We start from the raw sequence: 22754 nt of genomic DNA on the forward strand, positions 1-22754 counted from the left end.
AATGCATGCAACTCCTTTTGTTGAGAAAAGTGCTTTTTCCTCGTTTCTGCTTTTAAATATATTTATGTCAAAAGTTTGAAATAATTACATAGGTTAAGGTGGGGATGTGTTTTGGATATATTGCTTTTATTTATTGTTGTCCAGTATGTGATGGTTCAGTTTACATTCACTGAATAACACATCTCTGCTCAGGGGGAGTTTGGGGAAATTCCTCATTTTCTTTGCTGTCACTGGCAGTTTTCTGTTCCTCCTTTGTGGCTGAAACAGGTGCCAAGTGATTGATCACTTCCTGCAGAATATCCTTGCTTTCACTTGGAGGAAGATTGCTGAAATAATACTGAGGTACCAGCTCTGCAAATCTGGGGAGGAAATCACACAAAACATTATTCATTTTTATTGGATTTTCAAATATTTGAACAATTGTTTCCAGGCATATCTAAAAGAAGCTACAAAGTTGATTTTTCATCCCAAAACTCTGCAAGAATCCAAGATTCTCTGCAAGATCTAATAAGAGTTTGTGCTTTCAGTAGCCTGGCACTGAAAATCCTCAGCCTGCACTTGAGCTGCAATGCAGTTCCCAGTGCTGCAGGTTGCTTTAAATGGGAATTTCCCTGCTTTAGAGCAGAGTGGTTCCATAACATTATGATAAAAGCTCTCCTATAAACATGGGAAATAGATTGGAGAGTGAAATGTATATTCTTTGTGTAAAGAGATTTTTGCAGAAGGAGGACTCTGGTCTCTCTCTGAATCCATAAAGAGTCCATGATTCAGCTGGCTGGGTACAGAAAATATGTTGAGAAAAGGATTTGCTGGAAAATAGGTTTTCAGGGAACAAAGACCTTTCCAGCTGGATTCACGTGTGAATACACTGCTCTGTTAACTCTGTTTGCATTTTTTTCTATATATTTTACCTTGTAAGAAACTTCTGCAGCTCATAATGTGGGCTTTTTCAATTAATTACAGTTACAGTGGCAACTACTGAGAATAGTGAGGGCATGAGATCACAGATATTCCCTTTTAATTTTTTTATCCTCTCAAAGTGGTGATTTTGTGGCTTTAGGAGTGAAGGAGCAGTTGCATCCCAGTTCACTTACAGATGGGGGGAGATCTCCGAGACGACTCTGATGGAATTGCCCTCTGAGATGCTGAACTCGTGGAACAAAACCCACTCTGGAATCCTCCTGGTGTTGCAATAGGATGAGAAGGGGTGGAGCTGGGCCACTTGTTTGTGTGTTAACATTAAATAGTTCCCTGAGCCATCCACGTCACGAGCAATCTAAAAAACAAACAATGTGGAGAGTTACCCATTATTTAATTGATCAGTGCCTTTTAGATTTAAACCAGAAATTGAACTTCCCTTCAGATACTTTCAACTGGAACCTCTTCCCAAGTTTGCTGTGGGAAAGCTTGGGAGTGAATACCATGAAATGAGACTTGAAGAAAATGTTGATCTGTGTATTTGAAAGGAAGCTGCAACAAATAAGTACAGAAGTATCTGAGTTTGGCTTTTCAGGTCTGTGTGAAAACATAAAACAAGTATTCTTCAGCACATATACTTTTCACAGACTTTTAAATACAATGTGTCAGGCCATGAAATGTGCAGTTGGGAGAGGTAATTTTTGTGTGGAGGCAGTGCACAGGGATGTGAAGTGAGACTCAAGTGGGAATAAATCAATCTAGTTTACATTTACAATTACACTTCGAGTGCCTTCCTGAGATGAGGCAAGCTGTCTGTTATGCACACCTAAATATATCCAAGTCATTTCTCTATTTCCAGGCAATTTTCACCTTCAAAAAGGGGATAATTCCTGAGAGAATATTGCAATTTCAAGAGGTTTTTTGAGGTGTAAGAGTTCTTTGAGTGAAAGGCATATTGGCAGTTTTTTTCTTGCTGTGGAGAGTGTGAACTCCATGCAGTGAGAGATGAACCCCAGAGAAAAGCCTCAAATGGGAAGAAGTGTTTGATACACTGGGAAAAAAAAGGCTTTTATGTTAATCAAGAGACTTCACTAATGAACTTAAGTTTTCTGAAAGCATTCTACATAATTTAACAGTGCAGGAAGATGAAACCACAGTGTATTTCCTTACATGCATGAAGTAACCAGATAAAAGAGCTTTCTTAATGCTTAGTAGATTTGCTTCTGATCCGAAGTGTGGTTCTGAGAGGGGAAGTTCAATGCGCTTCATGATCTCCACCAGCTCGGCTCTGATCATCTCTGCCATGCTCAGAGCAGAGCAGCTCAGGAAATAATCACGGCACCATTGCTCACTGCTGAGGCCTGTGGGGGAAAAACAATGTTTTGGCTTACAGCAGAATCTCACTGTGCAGAGGTGCTGCTCTGTGGAGTAAGTGCTCTTGCACTGCTGCAGATGATGTGCAAAATTCTGGTAATGAGCCCTACAGACAGCTTAGGCTCAGCTCACAAAATTAGTGGGCAATGTTTGATATCGTCAGTTTTTTAGAATTGCAGCTATTTCTTCCTGAATCTAATCCCTTCTTTGCTCAGTTATGAGGAAAGCTTCCCAGAGAATGAGTAGCAATTCTATTTTTCAGGCCTTGTGGATTTATGCCAGGATATAGAGTTGAAATCACTCCTGTAGTGCTGGTGCTGATGCTGCACTCTGGTAAAGGACTGGTTCTCCTGGAGCTCCCTTCAGCATTCCACATGGCTGAACAGGAGACAATCCTGCTTCCCTGCCTCAAATTTTTACTCAGTGTGTGCAAATTTTTCCCTCTGCTGTCTGAGCACTGGACTCGGGCTAAATGAACTGGAGCAGGATGCTTGAGCAGGGGAGAATGCAGTGAAGAGTTTCTGCTGCTCTGCAGTCTCCTGGCTTTTATCTGTGTTCCTGCAAATGTGGATGTTACTATTTTCCATTTGTCTGTTAAATTTTCCTTTCAGTTCACAGCTGTCCCATTCAGTTTACAAGATTTTAGCTGTGTGTTGGGCTGTTGGGGAAATTGAGGCCCTCCTCAACAGCTTTTGTTCATCCTAAACTTGGATTTTGTGCTTCTACAGGAGGGACCATCATTCTGGTTTTGCACAGTGTCACTTCAAAGGACAGTTGGAATAGTGGTTATGGATCCTTGTTGGGTAAGAGATGCTCTCCTATGACATTTTTAATTAATTAGTAAGTTAATATTCATCAGCATTAGCTACTCCCATAGGTTTCTCCCCACATATCAGCAATTTTAGAAAGGATCATCCAAGTTTTGGGTTTGTTTTTTTTTCCACACTGGTCCCAGTGTGCTTGTTTTGGCTCGGGCACACTTGCCTGGGTGTGTGGGGCTGGCAGTGGCTGCCTTGAAGGCGTTGAAGACGTTGATGAGGGTGAAGTGATCTCCTGCCGGGTGGGAGAAGCGGCGCCAGCGGCTCCGAGCGATCTCCTCTGTGCCAGGAGGGGCGTGCAGGAAGCAGCTGGGAGCTGAGGAAAAACCAGGCCAGTGGTGAAAACACAAGGTGCATGCACAAAACCCCACTGGTATTTTTGGGTTTTTCCTTCCTCAGTTGTGTTTAACCCCCAGTATTGGGTCAGTGCTGAAGAACTGAACCTGCTGCATTCACTAAGGGTTTATTTTGTGGGTGTCCTTCCAGTCTTGTTCTGTGAGAATCAGAAAAACAGAAACTCCCACAGACACTGAAGGGTTTGGTCTGTTGTGTAATTAATGTGTGTTGCAAACACAAAAGAGCAGCTTTCTCCCAGACTGATGCCAAAAAAGCTTCCTAATGTCACAACCTAATTTAGCCAGAATCCAACAAATGGTTTCTTTATTATAAAAAGACATCTTTTGATTTAATGCCTTAATTTTCCCCTCTATGTTGAAATTTGTGCTTTCCAGTACATTTTACTTTTGTATCTTTTGAGATGGTTGAGCTTTTCTAAAATTGAATTGTGCCTATGCTCAATCATTTACATTTGTTATATGTAGTTTAGAAAAACTATCACAAGTTAAAAATCAACCCAGTTTGGGCATGAAAAGTTGTCCCACAAGGAGAACAACTCATGCAGCTTGATATCCTGTGGTTCATGTGTTTGCTGCCCAAGACTCCAAGGTTATGTCAATTTTATAAAATATTTGAAGTAGAGAGACAAGACCACAAAGTAATTCTTTGTAGGTAAACAGTTCAATGTTTTATAATTAGAACTTCCTTTATTTTGCTGCACTGATCTGTCACAAATGTAGATTAAAATAGGAAAGTTTCATTTTGAAGGGATGTTTCTGACAAAAGAGAGGAAGGTAACGAGCAGCTGAGTCCTGGAAATTGAATTCTCTGTGGGAATTATTTGCTTAGCTTTCCTTGTATCCTTACAGTTAAGATTTGAACAGCCAAATGTATTCATTTACTTGAGATAAGCAGGATAAGAATAACAAAAATTTGCTTTTGTGGATAGATTTGGAAGGAGTCTGGCTTGGGCAGGTGGCACGAGGCCTGCAGTGAGAGCTGATCCAGGAGTACCTGTGACCATGGCTGCAATGGTGAGCATCTCATCCACACACTCAAATTCACACGAAGCCAGCAGTGACTTGGACAGCTGAGGGTCCAGGGGGAATTCTGACATAATAATCCCAAATTCAGAGAGGTTTCCATCGTTGTCCAGCGCTGCCAGATAATCCAGGTCTTCCAAAGCCTGCATCAGGCTTTCAGGAGCTAAGGAAAAGGGAAGAGAATTCCAGTTCTTGAGAGTGGTACACAGGAATGAATGTCTGAACTCTCATTATAATATTTCAGCTGTGGGAAAATGACACTTCTTTTATCTGACAGTGATTAAGAACAAAAAGTAATGGATGAATGGAAGGCTGAGAAAATTCTGGAGAAAGAATGTGGCAGACAGAATATAACAATTACAGAGTTACAAATCACTTTGCTGATACTTTTAATGTCAGAACACTTTTCGTCAAAAGCCCAGACACAATCCTTAATAACCTTAGACTGTCAAAACTGCTTCCATTATTGGCAGTTTTCAGTTTGGTTCTCATTATTGGCAGGTTCTTTTTTGTGGGTTTTTTATGTTCATTCTTTTTTAAGAGGGGCGGTCACATATGAGGGCTGCTGAGATGCAGGTCTAGGCAAGGTCTTTGTTAACCAGAGGAGATATTTGGATATTTACAGAAGTTATAACTGTTATTCTTGCAGGTATTTGGAGTTTTCTTGGTTGCCTTTTAAATTATTCTACTTTTTTTACATAGATTCTCATAATATCAGAAGAAAAATGGGAATGTAGTAAAAGAAAATGTCTCCCTAGCAATTGGCTGTACTTTCTCACCCCACAAAACTCAATGTTCACTTTTCCCTTAGTGTGGGTTATAACTTCCTTACAACCTCCAAGGTTGTAAGGTAGAAGTGAGAACAGTGAAGCAGCAAAAATAATGAGGGAATATAAGAAAATGTCCTGAGAGAACAGGATTAAGCAAATCAGCACTTAAAATTAGGAATTGAGCAAGTCTGTAGGAATCTGATGGTGATAAAAGGAGGTCAAACAAGCACAGAAGAGCTTTATTTGGTCGAGAGAGGGAACCTCAAGTTGAAGTCGTCAGGCCTACACTCCAAAAAATTGTTTCCAGGGCATGGAAAACATGGGTGGAAATTTGGGAACTCCTGAAGCGTGAAGGTTCTTTAAGGTTCTTTCCTCCCAGCTCTTTTCCAAGGTAGATTTCTGTTCCAGGTTATATGGAATGGTCAATATCTTTCATTACATTCACAACTGCTCTCCAGCCAGTGCAGCAACTTTCTCCTTACTCCAGCCTAAGGATCTGGTTGATATTTTCTCAGTTTTATGGATAACAAGTTAAATTTGAAGCTGGTGGCAGAAATTCCACTGCAGCAGGACTTGGCCTCATCCCCAGCCCTGGGAAACTGCACTGGCCATTTGTCAGCTGCTGTCAGTCTGTATATTAATGGGGAAAAAATCCCTAAATAAAATATCCAGACCACAAGCACAGCTGCCCACACAGGCAGGGGGTGGATTTGCACTTGGATCTTCATTAGTAGGTGACTAGAAATAATTTCTTGCATTCATTAAGAGTGGGAATGTGTATGGCATCACCAAGACTAAAAGGCTGTAATTAGCTGCTAGGTCACATTTAGCCACACTTTCCCCACACATTCTGCAAGAAAATCTTGAGATCAGGTTTTGATTTCATTGATAGTGGATTGTTTATTGCCATCTCTCTGGAATTAACCACTTATAGTCAAGGAAAAAGTAAAATGGGAAGCAAATAAGCACCTGTTGCTTTTAACCTCATTCTGTTATGTCTGATGGGGGAAAATGGTTTATTAATTCCCCTTACATGAGCTTTTCCAGAATCTCTCAATCTGCTAATGTGACCTTGGTTAAGTTTAGAACACCCAGTTTTCAGACAAATTCTCTCAGGAACCTGTAAATTCCTTTGAAACTGTGGACCTGCTTCATCTCAGTCTCAGAGTTCTTCCCTCTGCCTGCACAATTCTATCCAGAGAGGACATTTATTACAAAAATGTGGGGTTTAGTGGGATAAACGATGAGCCCTTGCAAAATTGAAACATCTGAGAAGAAAATAATGAGGAGTTTTAAAGAAATGAGAAGTAGCAGCTGATGATGAATATGAGTCAGTGACAGGAAATAAAAATCAGTGATTGAAAGATTGAAAGTACAGGGAGAGTAAAAGGGTCACTCAGATGTGCAGTAATTACTAGGAGATCATGGAAAGCTATTTTCCAGAATTCAACAAAGCAGTTTGTTGCTAGAGCTCACAAAATACATGGTTATATGGCAGCCAATTTCAACCCCCTGATGGCATCAGTAATTTGCATTTTTATGCCCTAGAGTTAGTTGCCTTGAGATTTATAAGCACAAATTACTTCCCTTGTCTTGCTATGAGTGTTCTGGAAAAAAAAAAGAAAAAAAAAAAGATTCCTGGAGTTTTATTGCTCTAGAAAGGACAAGACAGTAAAGGTGGATTAGAGCAGGTGAAGGAACAGTAAAAAAGCAAAAATAAAACACCAGGTTTTTTTAGGGCTTCCTGCCAGCAGCAGCCACTGCTGCCTTGAGGTGTGAACCACGAGGATTTGTGCTTCCACTGCTGCTTTGACAGCAGCAAAGCTCTAAAAGCCTCTCAAGATGTGTCCTGTGCTTTCAACAAGAAGCTGTCACATCCCTGGAATTTTAAAAGGTATTTCCTAATCTGATATTTTCTTCCCCTGCTCTGTGTTCTTTGGCTGCTCAAGACTGGGTTGCTCTGGACTCATTTCAGGAAATCTGACCAGTTCTATGTAAATACAGATCCTGCTTTTGATCCTTCTTAGGCTTAGTAAAGCAGGTATATAACTCAATGTTATTGTTAGCACTGCAATAGTTTATCTGAGAGTTTCAAGCCACTTAAAATTATATTCCTGGTTTCACATTTCTGTAACTTTGATGTGAACAGAGTAAATTCTGTCTCTAAATGCAGCTACACCTGTAGTCTTCAGCACCACATCCCAGATGGCTGAAATGCTCAGCGTGTGAGCAAATAAATTCCAAAGAATTCTTGTTGCATTAAGAAGCAAGTGATTTAGGGATTTGGTCAAAGTTCTGTAATAAGTGGATATTAGAGATAGGAATGAAATTTAAATTTTGTGATTTTTAATAGTCCATTTAATTACTCTCTTGTGCTTCTCTGGAGATCAACACCTCCTGTGTTCTGGTCTTCTACTCTGCAAATGCTGAGGCTGTAAAATACCTTTTTCTGATAGATCTTTTCCTTCCAGAGGAATAACTTAAAAAGTTAGAGCTGCCATGGATGTCAGGTGAAGGAATGTTGTCTTTAAGGAGCTGATGCTCTGCCTGGCACACCACAGGTTTTGCAGGTTCTGTTGGGCTGAACAGCAGAAAGAACTGCCAAATTAATTACTGCAGGGAGAGCAGTCCTGGGGAATGGTGTTTGCCATTCCTGGTTTCTAACCCTGCTTCTTGGACATCCTGAAAAGATGGAGGTGTCTATGCCAAGTTTTCCTCAAATTATGCAAAGATTTTTCTTCTGCAAGCACAAGTTTCTCTGTCCTGATTCTCTTTTCCCCCCTGTACCTTCTGAGTCAGGATTTTTTATGTGTCTGTTTTGCTCTGAAGCCACCAGTTATAACTATTATTTTGAAATGATAGTTGATCAGAAGAAATTGCTTCCCCAAACTCATACTTTGCAGTATTTCTATTCCCCCTCACGCTGCTTCATCACTCCTCCAGTCTGGCTGGTGATGGTCCCTGCTGTGTTTTCTGCCAGCAGGGACAACCAGGACAGAGCCTGACCTGCCCTGTCCTGACAGAATATACTGAATAATGTCTGCACACATCATTTAATTGATGAAATCCAAAACCTCAAACATCAAAGAATTAACAAGTAAATTTAAGATAATAAATCTGCCCTGAAGTGATCTCTGTTGAGCAGAGCTTACATGGTGCATTGAGTTTCTGTCTTTGCCAGTCTCCAGTGAAAATATGCCAACAATTTATTTTTCTGAAACAGTTTGAAATTGTATAAATTTATACTATGTTATTGTATAAAATTATTCTGGATTTCTGGAAATATATTCTCCAGGGGTTTGTGAAAGCATAGGTCTCAAATGTCACGGTCATGACCATCAACATAGCCTTTAATCTGAAAATTGTTTAGGGAAATTCTGAATTAATGCAGAATCTGCAAATGCTTTCCCCTTGATCCCACAGAGAAATTTTACATGGTTTCATCTTTCTAATGATTCACTTAGCTTATATAAGGATTTTCCAGTGATTTACAAAAGTACTCAACGTTGCTGCAATCTGTGGGACTGGAATTCTTTTGTCCCATTATAAACCCCAGCAAAGATCTATCTGATTAACTGATCAGGATGTAAACCCACCCCTGTTCCAGGGGCACAGGAATCCCTCTAATGCACCTTGGAGCTGCAGTGCCAGGTTCATTTTCCTCTGGCTCATGAATTCCAGAAAGGAGAATGAGATCTGCTGCATTTGCTGCTCTCGATTATGGCATGAATTAAATGCAGCAGCTGTAAGCCTGACATGTTTGTTGCTTTCATAATGCAGTAATGAGTCAGACCTAATCCAGGCTTTTATTTCTCCTCAAAGAGCAGCAGACAAAAAAAAAAAATCCCTTGTGCTCATTGTTGCTGAGCAGAAATAAAATGTTTTACTGATGTATTTTTTATCTTATCTGCTGCACGTTCTCTATGTGCAGGAAACATATTGAGAAGTATTTATTGCTATGAATTCCAGTGTCCTCCTGATTTGTTTGTTCACCAGTTCATGCCCATGTCTTACTCTGTCATCTCAGTGAAAATTTGAATTTTTTTAAGGAGAAATTCACCTAGAATTCACAGAATCACTGGGTTGGAAGAGACCTTCAAGATCATCAAGTCCAACCCAGCCCCAACACCTCAACTAAACCCTGGCACCCAGTGCCACACTCAGACTTGTTTGAAACATATTCAGGGATTGTGACTCCACCACCTCTTAGAATCCCTAAAGCCTCCCTGTGTTTGCAAAGCTGCAAAGATAAGGTGAGAATGTTTCTTGGACAGAAACAGAGCAGAGGAAGCCTGTGGCACACAGGGAATGCTGCAATGCTTTTACTTCTTTTACTCCAAGGGAACTCGGCTCCAGAGAAGTGAAGAGCCATGGAACAGTCAAACCCATGGCAGGGATGGAACTGGGTGATCTCTTAGGTCCCTTCCAGCCCAAACCATCCTTGGGTTTGTGTGCCTGAAATCCTGATGTGTTTTGAGTTCTGTGAGCTGGTCCAACACAAGAACTGACACATTTCTCCCTTGGGTTCTCCAGTTTCTTTCAGAGAATTTCACAGCAGGCACTTCAAACTTTGTTCTGACTGGGGGAGCTTTGCTCTCATCTTTGGAGGATTCTGTAGGGATCAATCCAAGTGCTGGTAGGAAAAAAGTTCACTGCCTGCTCCAAAGTGGAAAGAAAGCCAATGTGTGATGTGTCCTGGTTAGAGGAAGAGCTGTGCTGCATCATCAAAGCTGTGTCTCAAATATTTAACTGTGCAAGGCAGGAAGCAGCCAAGGAAGTTGTGCAGACTTTCTCCTCTCCTTTCAGAGCACCCCTGCAGTGTTTGTGGGATTTTGCCTTTGTTCAGGCAGTTTTTGGGATTTTTTTTCTTTGTTCAGGCAGTTTAGTGGACAATAATTTAGTAATTTCTAAAACTGTTCAGTACCTGCACTTGACACTCTTGATCTAGTCAGCAAAAGCTTTGTCTTATGTGATGTCCATCCAAGTAAAGCCAATTCCTTCACTCATCAAATACCTTCACAATTTTTCACACATCAGGACAATGCTTTCTTCAGCTGAATTATCCAAAAATACAGACAAAACTTAGAATTCCTGCATCTGTGAAACCCTTATGTGCCTCTAGCATTTCACTCTCTCTGAATGCTGTCCCCTTTAAATCCAAAAATGCCAAATGCTTTCCCTCACATAATTTTGCTAATTCCTTTTACAGTTCAAGACCAACTTTCTTCATGTCTAGGAAGAACATTAATATGTTTTAGCATATTTTTTTTAGTAGCAAAATATATTTTAAATTTGAATGGGAGCAAACTATTCCAGAAGCATTTTCCATGCAGATTTTGTGGGTTCAGCACAGGAGGTGACACAAGGCCAAAATACTCCAATTCTCATTGCTTTTGAATTAATTACCATCAGCCTCGTCATGTTTTTTCCTATTTCTTTTAGGCATGTTTCTGCTAAACAGACACACCAGGGAAAAGTAGAAAAAAATTTTCTTTAAAATTCCATTTAACTATCTATTGCAACATCCAACAGTGTAAATTAACACTTTATTACTGATTAATTACAGTGAACACATAGATCATTCCAATTTTGTGTATGTGCACAAGAAAGGGCACAAAATATAAGAAAATAAGAAAAATATAAGAAATTTTCCTGTTTGCACTGGAAAATTTTCAAGAATGAAGCCAGCAATCCCCAAACTACTGAAATCAGGGCTATTTCCCTCACTTTAATGGGTTGCAGAACCTGCAGTGGCACTTGGGTTTTGTGATAAGCCACAACAGAGGAAAATATCCTTCTATAGAAAAAACCCTAAATTATGAAGTCGGGGAAAAAAAAAAAGGCAACTTCCTTCATTCTCTTACCTCAAAATTCAGTGTCTTCCCTGCCTAGTATTGAAAGTGTATTTGGGTTTATTTTATAAGGAATATTGTCCTTAAGGAATGGCCCATTGTAAATTTGAGCTGGGAGATGCTGGAGGATAAGGAGGAAGCTCATTTCCTCCACACACATCCCCCAGGTAACAACAGTGGTTTATTTGGCTTGTAAACTTTTGATTAAAGGAATATATTTCATTGGATATCTGTACAATACCTTGTACAACAGGGCACAAATTTTCTTTGTGGGTTACAGGAAAACAATATGTAACCTAGATGAGGAGATACTTGCAATATTGATTTTTCTTTTTAGCATTCCAATTTCATCCAGATACTTTATGGTCTTTTTTCTAAGCATTATTGAGCTGAGAATGGCTGTAGCAGGTAAGTGGGAAAAGGGTGATATTATTACAAGTTCTTAAATAAAAAACAATCCTGTGAGTGACAGGGTAAAAATAGCCCGGAAAGAGCTTCTAAAATAGTGATAAAAATATGAGAAATTGGTGCATGCCCTTACCTGGGCTGCTGATGAAGTCACAGTGTGCAAAGCCTGCTATGTCCATCCTCTTCAGGAACAGCACCAAGCTGGTGAGTTTGGATTCCTGAACTTTAGCTGGAATTTCTGGCTTCATTTCCTTGTATGTAAATTCTTCAGGATACAAGCAAAAGATTTTCCCTGGAAGAAAATTCAGGAAAATTACCTTTTTTAAAATGCTTCCTCCTCACGTTGCCACATTGATTGTATTAATTAATTTGAGCTAATGGATTTAAATTTTGAGCTAATATTTCTACCTGATGGAGACATGCCCAGAATTTGTTTATGCACCTCTGCTTGACTTTGGCTGATAGGCTGGGTTAGAACAGAGTCTGCTCTGATTCTAGGATTGTACACCTTTAAATGAAAGAGACACCAAGCATCAGACAAGTACACAAGGGCTGCAAAAATATGAATGGTCTGTACTGAATTTCTCTCTAGGTCATTTTACAGGAAAGGTAGTAACAGTTTTCATTTCTTTTTGTTTCAGCAGCTCGGGAAGGAGAGCACTCGGCACCCTGACAAACTGACAGATGTTTTGCAGTCACTCTAAGTGTACTCTGAGATAAATGTCTTTTTTTTTCCCCTGAAGAAATGTACCTTACTGAAGCAGAAAATGGTATCATCAGGAAAAACATCAGAAAATATTATTTATTTCTTGCAGTGACAGAATCCCAACCTTTTCTGACAGCATTTTGCTCCCTAACTCCAGATTTTTGTCTTAATACTGAAATTACAGGAGATGAGGGCTGCATTAAAGTTATATGATGCCATGTTTTATAGTTTCTTTATATCTTCATTATGCTTTATTTGGATTAAGCTGAGGTGCTGATTCACTCCCTGCTCTGGTCACAATCCTGGGGTGTCCAGCAAGATATAAACCTGCCAGGATAAGGCAGCTCTCTATTCCTGCCTTCTGAGTCAGCTCTAGCTGCTTTAAGCAGATTGAAAAAAAAAAAAATTAAAAAAACAAAATATCCTTCAGTGCAGGGCACAAATTTCTTTTCCTGCAGGTGAATTGCTGATTTATCCCAGTTGCAAGGCTCAGGTGGGATTTTGCTCTGCACTGAACTTTTCCTGTTCCCTCTGTGCTCAGCTGACTTTGGCTGAATGGGAATTTGAACTGTGAGGAGGGAATATCACAGGAGTAAACAAAATATTGAATTAAAGGTAAAAATTGCATCACTGATAGAGGTGATTTGACAGACATCAGGACTGTTGGATCTGATTTGTTCCCATTGATTTGTATTTTAAATTCCCAACATTTGCAATTTGTTGAATTGTACTTTGGGCTTCAGGTTACCAAGGCAGTGAAATTCATTTCTGCCATCCAAGAAAACTGCAGTTGTAGGAATAAATTTAGGAAATAAGCATGGTCTAATTGAAAACTGCTTTTGGGCTCTTCTTCCTTGCACACAAAACTGTAACTTTTTTACTGTTTTAAAACTTGCCTTGAGACTGAGTTAGTTCATAATTCCCAGTTAAAAACCTTTTAAAATGACAGATTTTTGCAATGCAGATGAAAGCTACTGTAGTTCACAAGCTCTTCCCTGAAATACTTGCAAGGCCAATCAGGATTAATGATCCCTGCTCCAACATGTTAGGAACTCTTAACTCCAATTTTGGTTATTCCACCTTGTATTATAGAAGGGAAATGTACTACTTTTCTTTTGCCTGTTACTGGAATTTTTATTTTCACCAGGACAGTTGCAAAACCTGTAGTAGTGCAGCTCTCCAGTTCATGTTCCTACACAGTTACTCATCCCTTAGGAAATCAGTTTAGTAGAAATAATACAAACGAGATTTTTTATTTTTTTTGCAGCTGCACTAATCCTTCCCAGGGTGGAAAACAAGAAATGAGGCCAAACTTAAAATGAACAGAAAAGGTTAAGTATTAATTAAATAAATAAATTTATTTAATTAATTTATCTAATTATTTCTAATGCAATTAGATAAATTACAGCATTTGGATGGGAGCACATGGCCAGGAGGAGCACAAGCACTTTGAAAAAATAGAGATTCCCTGTGTGGGCAATTGCTAAGTCATTAAAAAAGGGATGAGAATAATCTCCTAAACCAGGAGATCTGCCAATAAGTGCCTAAGAAGTGACTTTATTCTGCTTTATGTACAGAATACTGGACATTCATGACTGATAGGCCAGAACTCAGGTGAGATTTGTTTTGCAAACAATCTGCCATGGGTTTGGTGCCCAAATGAGTGGCACTTACAACTGGAAGTGTTCATCTGGCTTTAGAAACGTCAAAAATCCAATTTCTGATTGAATTTGGGAAGTAACTGGAGGAATGAGATGTCCATGAAAATGGTTTAAATGCTACTAATTTGCATGTTAAAAATATCATACAACCTGTGCTGTGAAAGAAGAGAAAACCACATGATCCTCTAGAAACCATTTGCATTCATCTGAGCTGCACAATTCCCTCTCCCTGCCCTGAAAAAGCCCTTTGGCAGAGTTTATTTTGGCCAAAGTGCTTCTGGTTCCCTTCACTGACCTTTCTTCTCTCCACACCAACATCGATGACAAAAGCCACGTTTTTAGTCCAGATCAGAGGTTCTCCAGAGCTGGTGGTGAGTAGCACTTTCCTCCTGTATTTTTGGTAGCATTTCTGCTTGTTTTGAATTAGTTTGGGAGTCAGGTCTTGTTTTGTGGGGTACAAAGGGATGGGGATGAGTTCTCCAAGGTCAGGGTTTAAATTGGGTTGTTCCTGCCTGATCATCTGATAAGCTTTTTCAATTTCCTGCAATCAAGAGAAATAAATTTTTTTCCTTACAAAATTGTTATATTCTTAGTCCAATTGCAACACATAAAATGATCAAAATATGCAGAAACCTCCCTACTTTCCCTTAATTATTATATTTGAGAAGATGCAGTTATTGTAAGGGTTTGAATTTTTTCCCCCAATGATTAATAAACTCTATAACGATTTAATAAAGTCAATAAAATGTCCCTAACTTGCATTGATGGAACATCACCTTTAAAATAGTTCACAGATCCAGAGATTGGATATGAATTGTAAAAGCTTTTGTTGTTGTTTCAGTGTTTTGTTGTTAGGGGGGTTAATAAGAAACCATTTATGTTCTGCACGATTTTTTGAAAGGCATACAAAAATAATTCATGGCCTTCCTCAGTCTGAAAGGGAATTTTTTTAAAAGCATTTTTATTAGCAAAGGTTTTGCAAAATTGAAAAGCCAGACTGAGTTTCTCTTTGAGAGTGACACCACATTTCCAGCAGTTATAGGTTGAAAGTGCTCCATAAAAATTGTTATAAAGATACAAGAGTGACATCTAATAGCAAGGCTGGCAGCAGGGCAGCTCATAAATCCTGCTGTTCTTGGTTAATTCATATTTTTGTTTAGTTTAAAAGACAGTTGAGTGCTTGGGAACAGTGAACCATTACCAATATGAAACTTTAAATCACAGTTAAACAAGAATTCATGGCATGTTCTGGTTTGTAATGAGTGTTCTGTTCATTGTGAGAGAGAAAAATGAGTGATCTTTCTGGGCAAGAAAGAAATTCTTATTCTAGTTTTGTGGGGAATTTACCTGTCAAAAAAACCCTTTTAAGCAGACATAAAACTTTCTTCCCAACCTTTTGAAATGGAAACAGAGTGTGTTTTTTCTGACATTATCTACTGTAAACATGGGGTCTAACACAGAGAATTCATTACTTTATCATTTGTAAAATTGGTGTCTATATGGTTTAAAGCTGATTATTTACATTATTAAAAGTGTTTCATATCCATCCTCCTTTTAAAAAAAGGAAAAGCAACAAAACTACCTGAGTAGTTTGTGGTAAATTATCTTTGCTTGTGAAAAGTCATTCTTTCCTGGGGAGTTTGTTGTTCTAAAGCAGATTTAATGACACACAGTGGAAGATTGGGGATCATTATCAGGAAAATAATAATAGTAATAATAATAGTAATCACAAATACTGAAATATTTCTTTGATTGTCAGATTACTTTGACAGCTATGAAGGACCTACTGGTGCAGTGAATTTAGGGAACCACTGCTGTCTACAGAGATCCAAAGGTGTCACTATTTAGAATGGCCAAGCCTGTGCAGATTCCTGGATTTTCTGTCACACCTCTGGAGTGACATTTTCCTCCTGCTGCTGTGCACAAAAATGGTTGGGAAGAAGAATCCAGATAGAAAAATCTCCTTGGGAGGTTGAAGGTAAAAACACCCCTGTGCTGTAGGGCATTGATGGAGGCTGGAGCTGTGTCCGTGTGTCCATCCCCACCCAACAGGGATAACACAAACTGTGGGATGCCCAATGCCAGGACAGGTTATTAAATCCCTGCCCTTGTGGCCTGTGCCCCTGTGTGCACTTTTACAGCTTTTTGCATAGCACAAAAGCATGGTGGCCTTTCTTTAAGCCTATGGAAAATATATATATTTTCTGCACAGTATTTATGTGTTATATAGATATTTTATGTGTACAAAACATAGTGTGATGTATGCCATGACTTCTTTGAAGGAAAACTCTGAAGTTATAAAACCTGGTGGCACATCTGCTGTCTTAGTTATTGACAGCAAGGTATTTATATGTCAGATCAGATAAAGACACGCTTTTACTGATTAAATTCAAAAAGACAACAGGTTTGATTCCTAGAGGGGCTACCTAGGACAGAGGCTAGACAGAATTAAAGGAATAAAGCAGGGATTTGTTAAAAGGCCTTCACAGGATACACCTTGGGCAGTACAAGAGCCTGGCCAAGGCTACACCCAAGATGGACCCCGAGTCGCGAGTTTTCACATTTTTAAAACTTTGGTCCATTTTATACTGGAATTAATATTGAAATGTTGTTGCTTTCAGAATATCTGACTGGAATGGACAGCCAGGGGTTTAATCCAAGTTTTTTTGTGCAGTATTTTTGCTAAAATATAGGAGACTATATTGATTCTATTTTTAATGTAGGTGGACTCAAGATGGATGGCATGTCACAAGTTCTCACACTTTTATAAGTTTTGGTCCATTTTCATATTGGGATTAATTGTCCAATTACAGCTCCAGGCTATGAAGTCTCATCCTCTCAGATTGCTCTCCCCAATTTGATGTTGTTTGCACTTTCTGGGCCTGGAAAAGCATTGTTTTGTGTGACTGAACTGTGAGGAGAACTTGCTAAAACACTTTATATGAAGTTCAGAGTTATTTCCCAATGCAGTACAGAATCTGGAAAACACGAAAGCTAAAACTTAAGGCATCGGTTCAACAACTCACTTGCTCAGATGCCAGGAAGACGACAATGTGCCCCTTCTCCCTGGTGTGGTGGATCTCCAGGAGCAGCCTGAGGGCGGGCAGGAAGGGCTCCCCGTGGGCGCTGCAGGAGAACACGGCCTGGGCGCGGTGCCTGCCCCGCACGCGCAGCACGGGCACATCGCCACAGAACCCCTGCAGGGTGCTGCACATGTGGGGGGCAGTCAGGAGCACCAGCCTCAGCTCTGCTCTGGCTGCCAAGACCTCCTTCAGAAGGCCAAGCAGGGCATCTGTGGCCACAGTCCTTTCGTGCACGTCGTCCAAGACGATGACGCTGTAGGAGTTCAGGAGGGGCGTGGACATCATTTCCCTCTGGAGCATCTCATCTGTGCAGTACCTGCAACACAGACACACAAAACTCTACCAGGTTTCTTGGACTATTACTGTAAGAAAGTAATTCAGTGTCTTGGGGGCAGCTTGGTTCTTTCTGTTCCTACACAAAAGATTTGATAAGAACAGTGTCGCAATACGACTCGAAATGAACGACACTCACATGCTGAGATGTCTAAGGCAAAAGAAGGCACATTCATTTCTGGATCTTGATATTTATAGAAATTTAAAAGTGACCATGGATTGGAGGATGAATTTGCTGCCTCTCTAACCACACTGGTCAAACTAACAGTCCATCAATTATCTCTTCCTCTAGAAAGGAATGCAAAACAATCATTATTTACATGAAAAGTGCATGAGAAACTCCATTACAAAAATGTAAATATCAGAAGGTTTAGAAGAACTTTAGAAGAACAGAACAGGGAGTATTTTTAGTCTCAGTTACATGTTTAAATCCTTCCTTTAGCAGCTACAAACCTGATGTGAGTCAATGACACAGAGACACAGTGGTGGAAAGGATGCTCCAGGCAAAAGCAGAAATCCTCCTGCCCTGAAATCGTCTGTTCATCCTCCATCACATGCCATAAACAATTCCTGATCTAGGAACAAATCCATTTGGATGAGGAAAAGAAGGTGTACTTGAGTCAGAGCTAGAACCAAGATGAGCAATTAATTTATACCATAAGGCCTTCCTCACTTCTATCCCTTCTGATGACAGTTTTTTAAAAGGATATTATTTTTGTTGTGCTGCTCATCAGGACTTGGAATTCTTGAAGCAGGTTTTGATGTGTGAGAGGGAGGGATTCATCTCCCTCTCACCAGGAGCAGCTGCAGGAAGTTCTGCTGCAGGATGAGGTTTAAGGATTTCTCCACAGACAGAGAAAGGACAGGTGAGAGGAAGAGCAGTGAGAATGGACTTTCAGAAGTGGTGAGTATCCTCTTCTCCACTGGAAACTGGTGACTGAGAAAAAAGCTTGTGGTCTAGATATGATACTTTGTGCCTCCCATATTAAGGAACCAAAGAAAATAACTCTCATAACTTTCTGGGAGGCTCAAAAGCTGAATCTCTGTGTTCCTGCTGTCACTTGCCTGTACTTGCTACATTAAGAGCATTTCTTATCTCCCAAAAATCCCCCTGAATGCTATTTTCCTCTTGTTGCTGGATATACCCTCTTCTGCCCACATTTTTGATTGTTTTTGAATTTTAACTTTACTTTGGGAAAAATTATCCTCTGTTCTCTCCTGGTAATGAACACTCCTGTACTGGAAAATAGAAAAAAAAAAAAAGTAGAGGAAAAGAAAAAGAGGTTACTGAGGTACTTAATGGAGTTTTGCATGGACAGTAACTGTGCCCACTTAAATCTCTGCTATAATTTATCCCAGAATGCCACCTTCAAACCTTTTAGTGCTTATTGATTAATCACAAAATCTCTGCAGAAGAGAGCAGAGAGCTCATTGCAGTCTGAAAGTTCCATGTGAAGGGAGAAGTGGGGCAGGCTCTGATCTGTGCTCTGTGGTGTCGGGACTGAGGGAATGGCTGGAGCTGGGCCAGGGGGTTTAGGATGGATTTTAGGGAAAGATTCTTCCCCAGAGGGTGCTGGGAATGGGCACGGCCCTGAGGCTGCCAGAGCTCCAGGAGTTTGGACAACACTCCAGGGATGCCCAGGGTGGAATTTTTGGGGTGGCTGTGCAGGGCTTGGAACTGAACTGGTGATCCCTGTGGGGTCCCTTCTCCCTCAGCGCACCGTGATTTAAAAATAGTCTACAACTTTCCAAAGCAAGATCTGAGCACTGCCAGCTGCCAACTCCCCCAGCCTCCTCTCGTCCCGAAAGGCACCAACCTGAGGATGGTGTCCGGCGTGCAGCAGCTCTCGAAGGGCACGCAGTAGCCCACCTCGTGGCCCACGCTGAGGTCCATCTGGTCGGCCGCGCGCAGGGCCAGCGCCACGGCGGCCTGGCGCAGCACCTGCGTGCACACCACGGCTCCGCGGGCCCGCGGGGCCAGGCAGTGCTCCGCACACCACTGCGGGACCTGCGGGGACACCACGGCATCCCTGAGGGCTGCACGGGATCCGCAAGCTCTGCGCCTCCGGAGACCGCGAGCAGGTCACAGCTGTGAGCTGAGCGAGGCCGTGTGGGCAAAAGCGCTTAATTGTGGGATTCGCTTCCTCTGAACCAGAGAGAAGCGGGGGAAAGAATGATCAAAACGATTCTTGTCTCACTTGCTGCGCCTGTGTTGTGCCAGTGGAGAATGTAATGTGGAGATTGTTTACCCAGAGTGGTGGTGTTTTGTTTCCTTGGCCTGTCAGGGCCAAGCGCGTGTCCAGACTGTCAGTCAGGAGACAGTCACAAGATTTTGTTCAGTTGAGTGCTTGTGCAGTTTCAGTTTAAATGTAGTGTAATATAGTGTGATATAACATAGAATAATATAGTATAATATAGTGTAATAATATAACTAAGTAGCCTTCTGAATCAATGGAGTCAGATGCGTCATTCTTCCCAGATATCGGGCAAAATATCACCGATACTTAATGAATTTAATTTTTTCCCTGTCATGTTTTGTAAAGAGGAACGGCTGAGGGAGCTGGGGGTGCTCAGCCTGGAGAAAAGGAGACTCAGGGGTGACCTTATCTCCCTCTACAGCTGACCTAGAACAGAGACTAAAGAGAGTTAAAGAATAAAGTAGGGATTTGTTAAGAGTCCTCAATAGATCCACCTTGAGCAGCACAACCCAAAGTGGCCACAAAATGGACAACATGTCACGAGGTCTCTCCCTGGGCTCAGCTCTGCTCCATGTGCACATTGCAGTTCAGTGTCCAATCCCACTGCAGCCCCTGCAGTCCCATCCTGCTTGTTTTTCTCTCTGCAGCCCACGGGCTTTGTGCTCCTGGGCTGAGATTGGGATCATTTGTCCTTGGTGCCCAGCTGGAGCAGGAATTGTTTTGTCTCCCTGCTCTGTGCACAGAGCTCACCATCCCCTGATGTGAACCCAGCCCCACACACTAAAGCAGCTCAGAACCTGAAAAATAGAAAAGCTAAACCTGAGGCATGACAGTGAGGTCAGTACAGTTGTGTTCAGGGCTGGCTCAGTAGCTAACCCGCTCCTGCTGGATCATATCCATGGAAAACATATCCCAGGATTTCAAACTGACAAATGCCATGGCCAATATCTGTAATTTTGGGTTAATTACTCTACAAACACATCACTGAAACTGAACTGCTCCAGGAACTCACACAGCAGCTCCTTAATTTGGACATTTACATAACATCAACACTGGAGAATATCCATGATGTTTTAAGAAATTAAAATTGCAAAATAAATATTATTTTAATGGATGTATCAGGTTTCAAATCCTTAATTTAATCAACATCTAAACCTAGGTGCATCAGCCACATATAATTTATTTCTGTATAGTTATATGCATTTCTAGAAATGTTTAAAAACCAACCAGCAATTGGTGCTACATCTTATTGAATGTTCAATAAATTTTGCCTTTTTAAAGGACAATTTAAAAGCTAACATTTCTTGGCAAGTTGTTTACTATTACACAAGTTTTTTGTGTGTAAATTGCAGGCAATAACAAGGGGTAAAAACTTGGCACTTCAAAAATTATTCGCGAGTGAATCATTTTTATGGGAACATCGGAATTTTCAGGGTGAAGTGTGATGTCTCTAGTTTGAAATGTGATCTCTAGAAGTGTCCAGCATTGAAGTCTGTAGGATATATGAGATGCCCTGTAACAGTAATTATCCTGCAGCTCTACCTGCAAGAAATTTTTTCTCCTGATCCCAGTCATAAACAACAGTAGCACTTACTTGAAAATTCTTTTCTGCTCACTGTGACATCAGAGCTGGGTTGTTATATATTGGTAAAGCAGAATTTCATAGTCCTGACTGATACTTGTGTGCTTAGACTCAGCTGAGATTGTGGCTTCAGTGGTTTCTTTTAGCATGAGTTTTGTAAAGTAATTTTGTGCTGTTGGAGAAAACATTTGCTCCTGGCTGAAGAGGAGGAAAGCACATTAATTCTCCCTGAGAATCAGCCTTGCTGATTTCAATCCTTCATTCCCTGGGAATGTTTTGTCACTTTATCTTATGACAAATCCCTGTATTTCTTTCCTGATACAGCGTTAGCCAGAAGCAAAACACAAAGTAACTTTGAATTTTTTTGAGTGTTTGAAGAAAGTTATTAAAATATTTAATATATTTTACATCTGTACATGACTGCATTAATCTTTATTCACCTTCTGTATTTCACTTTCCCTTTCTGGCCTTAATACTTGGATTACAGTAGTTACAGTGACTGTGAAATTCATACCTTATTAAATGTTCTAAAAATACATTAAAAAACCCCAACCACATCTGTTGTACTGACCTGGGAGCTCTTGCCAGTCTTAGCATCTCCTGACACAATCACAATTTGATTATGAAGCAAACTTTCCATGAAAGTACGTTTTTCTTGCCATATTGGAAGCTCTTCTCTCTCTTTCATCAGTCTATAATAACGGGAGGAGTAAGGCAAGCCATCAAAAGGATTAAGCTCTAAATCTTCTCCACAGACGAGAATTTCCTCTTCATCCCCGTCGCTGCCGTCGAGTAGTTCTGAAAAGCAGTGGTTCTCTGGAGAAAAGGTTAAAAACTCCATTTTTCTTACATATATTATTCCCAGCAAAAGCGCATTAGTGATGGAAGGAGTTCTTTGTGTGCTGATTGATCATTTTGGCCCCCTAAACCTGAGTAAATCCATTTTTCCTCGCTCCAGGATTAGTATTTCACAGCTCTTGGGTTTAAAAGTCCAGGCTCAGTGTCCAGCTGCCTTTGTGGTCTGCTTGTCCCGCTCTGGGTGGTTTAACAACACTAGTGAGACTGGAGAAAGTATATTAAAAAAAAAAAAAAATCACCCAAAATCTTCCAAATGGCAGCAATGGAACCAGAAAGAGAAGCTGAGCAGATTTTGCAGTTCAGCATTGAGTCCAGCCCGTGAGTCCCAGTGTTTTCTCTTGTCCAGGCTGGGGAATAATTGGGCAGAGCAGCTGAGCCTGACCTTTGTGGCTGTGGGGGAGGCTCTGGAGCTGTGGCTGTGATTGCAGGGCTGGCATGTGGGAGCTAATCCCAGCACAAAGGCTGCACCCCTGGGTGCTGCAGCAACGGGCAGGGCTCTGCCTCTGTGCTCTGTGCAGGGCTCCAGTGAGTCACAGTGGCAAAAACTCTTTTTATTGCGCTCTGTGGATGAGCCCCGAGGTCTTGGGAGGCTTTTTTGCTGCAGTTAAAAACACTGAATACATGAAAAAATCCCAGAGTCATGCCAGTTCTAATCCTTCAAGGGCACCAGAAGTGGCCTTGGAAGGTGGTGGAAGAAAAAACATTATTGATGTAAAGTAACTCCAACTCTGAGGACTCAAAAGTAGCAAAATAGCTTCCTAATCTTGGCTGAGCTGTACTGTAAGATAAATATGAAATAACGCTTTTTATTTTA

The 22754-nt window shown here is 40.7% G+C and overlaps 1 protein-coding gene across 1 annotated transcript; it reads right to left on the minus strand.

Annotated features, from left to right (window-relative positions):
- Positions 1-140: 140 nt before the first annotated feature.
- Positions 141-22446, minus strand: DHX32 (DEAH-box helicase 32 (putative)). Its single transcript, XM_039731462.1, has 11 exons — positions 21654-22446; positions 19120-19310; positions 16913-17285; positions 14182-14427; positions 11928-12027; positions 11653-11811; positions 4461-4652; positions 3277-3426; positions 2089-2279; positions 1095-1276; positions 141-359 (listed from the first exon to the last, which is right to left on the minus strand). The coding sequence occupies exons 1-11, from the start codon at positions 21921-21923 to the stop codon at positions 167-169; spliced, it is 2247 nt and encodes a 748-aa protein (XP_039587396.1). The 5' UTR covers positions 21924-22446; the 3' UTR covers positions 141-166.
- Between the last annotated feature and the right edge of the window lie 308 nt (positions 22447-22754).

This window comes from Passer montanus, unplaced genomic scaffold (genome assembly GCF_014805655.1).
Source record: "Passer montanus isolate IOZ18808 unplaced genomic scaffold, ASM1480565v1 scaffold77, whole genome shotgun sequence".
In the NCBI taxonomy this organism is placed as follows: domain Eukaryota; kingdom Metazoa; phylum Chordata; class Aves; order Passeriformes; family Passeridae; genus Passer; species Passer montanus.

Coding starts and splice junctions, on each gene's coding strand:
- DHX32 (XM_039731462.1), bottom strand. CDS start 21,923: ATGGAGTTTTTAACCTTTTCTCCAGAGAACCACTGCTTTTCAGAACTA. Junction 11,812..11,927: donor TCTGGGCATGTCTCCATCAG/GTAGAAATATTA, acceptor ATTTTCTTCCAG/GGAAAATCTTTTGCTTGTAT. Junction 1,277..2,088: donor TATCTGGTTACTTCATGCAT/GTAAGGAAATAC, acceptor TTTGTTTTTTAG/ATTGCTCGTGACGTGGATGG.